Raw genomic sequence first — 8,542 nt, 5'->3', positions numbered from 1 at the left:
TTATTATAAGATTATGTTGCCATGCACTTGATTTATTCCTTTTTAGAACATAAGAAAGCTAGCTAGATAGGTTCTAATTAAGTGTCTAAATTTTAATAATAATTAAATTTTAGAGGGTTGACAATTGCAAGTTAATTTGTTAGTAACTCATGTTTTTAGAAATGTAATGGAAAATTTACATTCATGCAGTTCAACTCATGAGCAGATCTAACAAAATAATAACAAAAAAATAATTATACTAAAAATTAAACATCATATGGAGCAACCTTACATTACAAGGGATACAATATTTATCCATCCCTATGTTGCTCCACATCCAAAATCTTTGCCTCATTTACATTATAACCGATTGGCATGAAACATATACCACTGGTGAATCATGGGCAACAACCAAGGCATTCTAACTTATGAACAACAATTTTCCAAGAACATGCACCACCGATATGAGAATCAAAGAGAATGCCATCATTGATTGCATGAATGCACAAACTTCATTTTGAAGTTGTGATATTAGACAACGGGATGCTGTGAAGCGCGAACCAGCACCTTCCAACTATCATGAATGTGTTTGAACATCCATACTGGTTGATGTCTTCTGAGATCCTCCCTGAACTAGCTATGCCACTCGCTCTCGAAGTGTTCATCATCACCAAAAGAAAAGACAGAAGCATCTGCAGCAATTGCTTTGAATCCAGTCACAGTGGACTCCAGCACAGGGCTCTCTACTGGCAAATTTTTACTACTTGATTTGATTTTAGCATCAACAGAATCAGTGACTTTTGGTTCATTCTTCAATTATATATCTCCGATTCCTTGTGCTTTACTCTTTCAAAGTCTTTGTTTCAATTTCTTCTGTTGTAACTTTTGAACCATGTGTATCGTCGTCACCCATCTTTTGACGCCTGCCCCTGGAAGACCCTTCTTCTTCGCTATCAGAGAAACTGTTGTCCTTGTCTTGGCTTTTAGAATCCCCAGCAATCTTAGTTTTAGTGGCAGATGTAGTGCCATCAGGAGATTCCTTGATGTTTGAATCAGTTTGTCGTGGAGGATTTGGATTAGCGCCATCATAATCCACAAGCACCACCTCAATCTGGAATTCTGGATATGGCAACTTCCTCTGCAAGATGAAGGTCGGAATGAATAAATTTTCAAAAGCTAACAAATTGGGACCGGGAGCAGAGCATTCAATCTCATCATAAGGAAGCTTAAGCATACACTAGATAGTGCACCGGATCTAATTAAGTAATTGAAATTTCATAATAGCTGAGTATAAAACCAATAGATAAAGAACGTGCATGTTCAAGTTATATATATATATATATTCAGTTATGAGCAGATTGATTCTTTCTCATCTTAAGGGGTGAGATAAGAAGACAGCACATGCCAGCACCTCCTAATCAATGATTTAGAATGATTATTATCAGTTAAAAGTAGCATTGCTATACCTTATCAAAGCCATCAAGATCGGAAGCATTCAAAAACTTCCTATTCTCTGTGAATGTAGTATTTAATCAGCTGGACAATGAAACAAATAATCATATAAGCAAGCATACAAAGAAATATTATCATGATTAAGATACAAGCAGATCGAACAGTTAATATATATTAGATGAAAGCAAAATTTCTCTTCTAATGCTGCAACTCCATAAGATCGTATGAATCAGCTAAGAAATCAAGCATAAACTAAAGTCCTAAACTTTAAATAAAAAATCTCCGATCAGTTGAATTGGCAAGGATCTTTCAATGAGACGCCACATGCTGACACCACTAATACATGTTTGTGTAGTTAATAAGCAAGCTCAAATTACAAGAACAAACATGAAAGTAAATACAATGTTGGATATTTATATATTAACATTGTATGAAACTGGTCAGGAGCTTCTGGGTTGAATTATATATCACCTTTTAAACACAGTAGGGCATATAAACTGAAACAATTAAAACTATTACTTGGCGAGCTACCAAGATGATGCATATCGAACAAAAGAACATTAGAAACATAGAAGATAAAAATACTGAAGTACCCTCGCCAATAAACAAATCTCCATGCCGATCAAGGAAATGAATTTTGAAATCGCCAACCACTTCTGTCAGACCATAGTCCCTTTCTTTGGTGCGCTAAACCAGAAATGTTCAGGCTAAAATCCAAGACATCCATGAGCAATTGATGAGCAAGCAATCAAGAAAAAAGTGTAATTTTATTGCTTACCATATGCACTAGATATTGTCTTCAATTCAATCTTACTTTCTCAAGTCGCTTTAAATTTTCCAACCCAAAAGCCCAAAAGCTACAATAGATAGCTTAAACTAGGGTCTAAATATTTAATTGTTGCATATCTATGGACACAATAATTCACATCTGAAACCCCAACCCCCAAGAATGTGAGTTTGGCTATAAGAATGCTTTCTTGCCACTAAACTGTCTATTCAACCCCATAGTCAACTATCCCATACGACATCGATTTCTCTTTACAATTTTAAAATAAGTTCTAATCGGCACAACTTGACCAAATAAATTACTAAGCAACAAAATTTGGTAGCGAAATTGCGGTCTGTCACAATCTATTTCTATCTATCCATTTCGATCATTCCTACAGAAGAAGAATCTCATGTGCCCTATTGTATTTTGGGAAAAACCGACGACATATATAATCGAACGGGATTCATCAAAAAGGAAATGCTGGCCGATCAAAAAGGAAGGGGTCTTAAACTAATTAACACGCGATGAATAATCATCGGACCTGGCATCGTCGATGTAGCGCATCCAGGAGAACCTCATGATACATGACTTCGTTGTCAACTCGATCGACAGCAGATCTAGGGAGCAAACTACTCAGATCAATCTTTAAGAACGGGATCAAAAATAAGTGCACAAATTACGAGCAAACGCGACGATGAATGCGAATCGTGCGCAGTGCTTGATCGGGATCCATCGGGGTGCCGCGATCGATCGCCGGGAGAAACGACAAAGGCCATCGAGAACACAGCGCCATAGTCACAAGGAGATTCTGATGGGCTTCCAATGGGCTTGGAATCTCCATTTTATCCCCTCCAGAGCTAACACAACCCATTAACTAATTTTTTTAAAAATATATTTTTACAGGAGGAAATATATATCTTTTAATTTTTAATTTTTTATTAAATATTTCATCTCCTCTAGTAAATCTAGAAATAATATTCGAGAATATTTTGATAATAATAATAAAAAATCTTGATAGGAGTTTTCAAAGAATAGTCTACCTCATAATTTGAGGGTCATTTTGTAGAAATACTAAATATTGGGGGTGAAAATAAATTTTTCCCAAAAATGGAGGCATATTTGTTTGATTGTTCCTGCCGGACGACGGCGATGACGGTGATCCGTCAAATGACCGCTTTATCCTCCGGTGCTTTTCCACACCAGTCAGATTTTTCTTCTCCTTTTCCTCCGGTCAATGTAATACAATAGTTACAAATAGTCTGGTAGAAAGCTACTCGCTTTTGAGCTTTACTTGCCGACCGAACCAGGAATAAATGGGAGGAAAGGATAGGTTTTGGCATTTGTTAACACTGTTGGAGACAATCACCCTCGCTGTCGTTCTTTCCTGTCTCCTGCGATCTTATTTTCGAGTGTATGTGGATCTGGATCATCTGATCTTGAGACTTCCGAAATAAACAAAGGAGTGGAAAAGATCCGAGCTCGATCAGTATATTGAGGTGAGTTCACTTTCTTCTGAACAAGTTTGGTATTTGGATTTGTTCAAGCATTTGAAAGAATTATGTTCCCTAAAGTTTGGGGCTTTCCTAGTTTATTGGTGGTCAGTGTTTTTGCCATATGAAGATCTGATTTTGAGTTGCGATTAAGGGGATTTTGAAATTCGTTTCTAGTCGGTCAATCGTGTGGATAAACTTCTGTTTCTTGTTTAATTTGTGTCATATTCATGAGCGCGATCAGTAAAATCGATGCGCAGCCATGCAAAGTGAATTTATAAGCCATTGAAGTTGTTCTGAATAAGGTCGTGCTGAAGAAGTCTTACCTTATCTGGATTCATGGATTTTGTTATGTGAGGCTTTCACTGTCATGCTAAAAAACAAAAAAGAAACAAAAATATCCTTCTTTTGTTTCAGATTTACACGGCCGTCAAACCTCTAAATGAGTACGCAAGAAGGATGCTTTTAAGTTACTGCAGAAAAAGCAGTGAAGTGTTGCCATTAGATTTCTTTCTGGATTCTTTATGTTTGCATAGGGTGGAACATACATCTTCTTCTTGCTTAGTCCATTAGATTATCTTGGTTTGGAGATAGATGCCTACGTTTTGAAACAATGATGACTGTCATGGAATATATATAAATGACAACTTATTATTTCTTTAACTTCTCTTCTTTGGAAATGCAATGACTCTTCTAATTATACCATGTTTATGGCATGTTTTTCTTAATAGATAATTCTTTGCTACTACATTTCCCCGAAGACTATTTGTAGTTAGTTTAGGTGCAGCCTCAATACAAAATGAATTTTTGTAGATAGATTGCAAAGCTAGACAGGTTGTATTGATGGGTGTTAGTAGTGTAGAGGCAAAGGAGAAATATAATTAAAGTGACTTAAATAACCTGCCTATTATTAGTGATATCCCTTCATAGATTAAATGTTTGAATAAGATCCATGAAACAGACCTCAAATATTTAAGGCACATGACCTGTTCTTGTTATCATTGCACTATTTCTAGTGGAGCATGAAGTATCATCATTAGTAGCACTTCCTAATTATTTTGAATCAATTAGTCACTTAGTAGCAATGCTTATCATTTTTGTTCCATGCTACCAGATTGTTAAAAAGAAGACGGACAGAAGATATTGAAACCAAGATGAAGAAAATTAAAGTGAAGTTTGAAAGATTTTTTATTTTGTGCATTCAAACAATAGTCAGATTTATATATTATCATCCTTTTGTCATTTGTCTCGTGTTTGTCTTGCTTAAATTGTACAAGTCTTTTCCTTCTCTGCTTGCTTTTCTGGTTTCTTCTTCTCCTGTCATTGTCTGCACATTCCTTCTTCTTGGACTCCTTTTGAGCTACGGAGAACCTAACATACCTGTAATCAAGGAAGAGAATAAAAGGACTTGGGATGCTTCTTCTATGGACACAGGGAGCTCTTCGCGTTGCCTTTATGCTAAGGAGAATGAGAATATATCAATTGAGAACCATGTAGATTATGGAAATTATAATGATGAAAAGGCCATTGCAGACGAGGAAGATTATCACGCAGTGGATGAATCTGAAGGAAACAAGAACATTAATACCATTATGACCAAAATTTCGTCAGGTGAGGAAGTGAAAAAAGCCAGCTATGTTGTGGAGAATGAAGTGAATCAACTGATTCAAGGAAAAGAACATCAAGTCCAGGGGAGTTATAAAGACGATATTGTTCTTGCCAAGAAGCTAGGTGGTGGAGCAGAAACTGGTGCAAATGTAATACCTTACAGTATTATGAATGAAGAAATTGAGAATTTTATGTTGGAGATTGGGAGGCCTGCCTTGGACTGTCATTTTGACTCCTCATTAGCTTTGCCATATCAGTCTGTTGAAGATCGTGATGTTTCATCAGATAGTGAATCAGATGGTGCAGAGAGTTCCTCTCCTGATGCTTCCATGGAGAACATCATTCCCTTGTTTGAAGAACTGCATCCTGTGCTACATTCTGAGCATGTTTCTATTACGAAGTTAGCTGCTTCCTCTGAAGGTTCACTGGTGGACCATGAAAGTGATGATATTGATGAAAAATATTTGCAAGAAAAAGATGAAGCGCAAGAGGAAAAAGTTGGTTACGATGCAACTGCTGCAGTGAGATGGACAGAAGATGACCAGAAAAACGTGATGGATCTTGGTTCTTCTGAATTGGAGAGAAATCAAAGGTTAGTAAATCTAATAGCAAAACGAAGAGCAAGGAAGAATCTGACATTTAGGATGGACAGAAATCCAATTGACTGGGATGCTAATGACTCTTTCCTTGGCAAAGATGAGCTATCACGCCTTCATGTCCATGTTCCCTCGAGAAGGAATCCATTTGATACTCCTGATGACTCAGTGGAAACTATGGACTTACCACCAATACCCGGCTCTGCTCCGTCTTCTCTGCTACCCAGACGAAATCCTTTTGATTTTCAATATGGCGACGAAGAACAAGAGGGTAATCTCATAGGTGAAACTTGGGATCTCCAGGATTTTGTTCCAGCTTCACACTCTGAGAGCTTATTTAGAAGGGTCGACACCTTTGACTTAGGAAGAAGAGACCTTCAGCAAGAGAGACATCAGTCGAGGTTTAAACCTTATCTTACTTCAGAGATGGATTTAGAAGGAACTTCTATTTTTCAGAGACAATACAGTGGCAATAGTGAATCAAAAGTGAGTTTTATTTCAGGATCAGACACAGTTTCTCCAGCTACAGATCTGGCACATAAAAGAGGGCTGGAGAGGCAGGAGGTTAATAGGGAAGTTGAACTGTCATCTCTTGCTGAACATGGAACTGATGCAGGGGATCTTCAAATTCATACTTCTAAGGAGGAATCTGATGACGCTGACAAAGGGAAGAGGGAACATCCTACAAATTATATTGAGATTGATGAAGCGAGTCCATCAGCCAGTTGGAGCTCTCTCGATAAACAGGAAGCTTTGCAGTGTGCAGGTATGATAAATCCTTTTATAATTCATTAACATGTAAGTGTTTTGGTTGTTTCGCAACGTTGATTTTAGTAAGCTGCAGGTCAAGGTGGTAATCTGGATTCTTTAGTGAAGTTAGAAATTTTTTCTCCGGGGGCATTAGAGGTCACAGCTGCCTCAGGAACTGCAGATTCTCTGCCAGTTAATGCAAATGTGGAAGAGTTATCATCCGTTGGTAAAAAACCATTTGAATGGTTCCCAACTTCAGTTTTTATCTATGAAAACAGATCAAGACTGAGTGAGGTTGATGACAACAGTGAATATAATGCAGCCAAAATCGGGAAATCAGTTGTTCAAGAAGTTCCAGATCAAGATGGAAGTTTAATTAGTTTAGAATTAATTGAATCATCAGAATGCTTGGATTCCTTGATTGTTATGGAGAAGATTTCTGAGATTAGTATCCAGTCAATAAGTGATCTGTCCAAGTCAAGCAGTGCCACTGAGAGTCCAGCCCTGACAAAGACTGTCAATAGCTCTGATGAAGAATCTAATGAGGTCCAATCTTCTGCCTTAGATACTTGCCAGACTTTGCCAGAAGAGATCGGATCTGCTAATTCCCACATTAGAGAGCTGTTATCTAATCATGAAGGATCTGATTTAATGTTTCAAAAGGATAGCCAGTCTGAAGATGCTTCTGGTTCCAAAAGTTCATTAAACCATGTCTTCGATTCTAAAGGCAAGTCTGCTATGATTGCTGGTGTAGGTAACCAATCCTCCGAAAAAAGTTCCATTAAGTCTCAGGAGGTGCATTCAGAAGTCAGCCAAGACCAAATTGTTGAAACACAAACTTGGTCTCCGCGTGACCCTAGGGATAACATTGAACAGACTGTTCTTCAGTCGAGTGAAGCTTGTACTAAGAACAATGTATCCCAAACTGTGACAGATTTAGAGATTCCAGTCATCGAAACAAAATCTATTGAAGACATCAACACATATCAAGAAAATCACTCATATTTTGAACAAACTAGCGATGAAAGCAACAAACAATCTATACATCAAGCTAACACAGATTCAGATTTTCCAGATGTTGAAGCAAGATCTATTGAAGAAATTCACTCACATTTTCAAAAAATTACTGAAGAATGCCCCAAGCTTACCTCTATATAAATGAGGGTGAGTCTCTTGTTGAAGCAAATTCTATTGAAGCTATCGATGTAGCATTTGGTCGGCTTTCGCATAGTATCAGTAATAAAGCCCCTAAATTTACTGAAGAAACTCCAAGTGTAACCATATTTACCAGAATGAGTCTCGAGATTCTCATGATAATATGCATTTGGATGCAATCATGCAAAGCTGATTCAATCGGACCATCTTGTTGTTGAAGAAAACTCAATTGAAGATAGCCAATCTGTCACATAGTACCAGCAACAAAGCCCCAGAAGTGCACACTGCTGATGACATCAGTTTGAATTTGAAGGAACCTTTGGCTACTGAAACTCGTTCAAGCAGGGATACTGAAAATATTGGTGAAAAGTTCAAAAGTATCCATTAAGTCTGCTGCCTCTGCAACTCAAGGAAGGAACACAAAAACAAAAAACAAAAGCTAGGAATTTCTCCTCAAGCCAAGTTCAAGTTCCAGCTCTAGTACTTCTTTGAGGCTCTGATTTTTTATTTTTATTTTATTATTATCTTTTTAATGAAAGTTTTGGAGGGTTTTTTCAGCTTTCGGATTAGAATGCAATTATTTCTTTATGATTGCAGTGGCTGTGAGTGTATAATTTTACCTATTTTATTTCAATTGAAAATAAAATCATTTTCCTGTGGTTTTCCAACGTGTGCAGACAAATCTAGTAGTCCATATATTGAAATGATGACCTGGACTATAGTAGATCCATGTCAGGCTGACC

General features: G+C 37.3%; 1 protein-coding gene and 1 long non-coding RNA gene across 3 annotated transcripts; one reads left to right on the top strand and one right to left on the bottom strand.

Annotated features, from left to right (window-relative positions):
* Positions 1-208: 208 nt before the first annotated feature.
* Positions 209-3,011, bottom strand: LOC122038897. 2 transcript variants are annotated; one of them, XR_006127963.1, is made up of 4 exons: positions 2,742-3,011; positions 2,025-2,138; positions 1,446-1,515; positions 209-1,117 (listed from the first exon to the last, which is right to left on the bottom strand). It is a non-coding gene; the product is annotated as an uncharacterized LOC122038897 (long non-coding RNA). The 2 variants fall into 2 exon arrangements; XR_006127962.1 differs by having other exon boundaries at positions 2,025-3,011.
* A 340-nt stretch (positions 3,012-3,351) lies between these two features.
* LOC122038896 lies at positions 3,352-8,462 on the top strand. Its single transcript, XM_042598865.1, has 3 exons — positions 3,352-3,696; positions 4,805-6,660; positions 6,739-8,462. The coding sequence occupies exons 2-3, from the start codon at positions 4,845-4,847 to the stop codon at positions 7,800-7,802; spliced, it is 2,880 nt and encodes a 959-aa protein (XP_042454799.1). The 5' UTR covers positions 3,352-3,696; positions 4,805-4,844; the 3' UTR covers positions 7,803-8,462.
* Positions 8,463-8,542: the final 80 nt, after the last annotated feature.

This window comes from Zingiber officinale, chromosome 1A (genome assembly GCF_018446385.1).
Source record: "Zingiber officinale cultivar Zhangliang chromosome 1A, Zo_v1.1, whole genome shotgun sequence".
NCBI classification, from domain to species: domain Eukaryota; kingdom Viridiplantae; phylum Streptophyta; class Magnoliopsida; order Zingiberales; family Zingiberaceae; genus Zingiber; species Zingiber officinale.
This window is presented reverse-complemented; position numbering and strand designations above follow the sequence as displayed.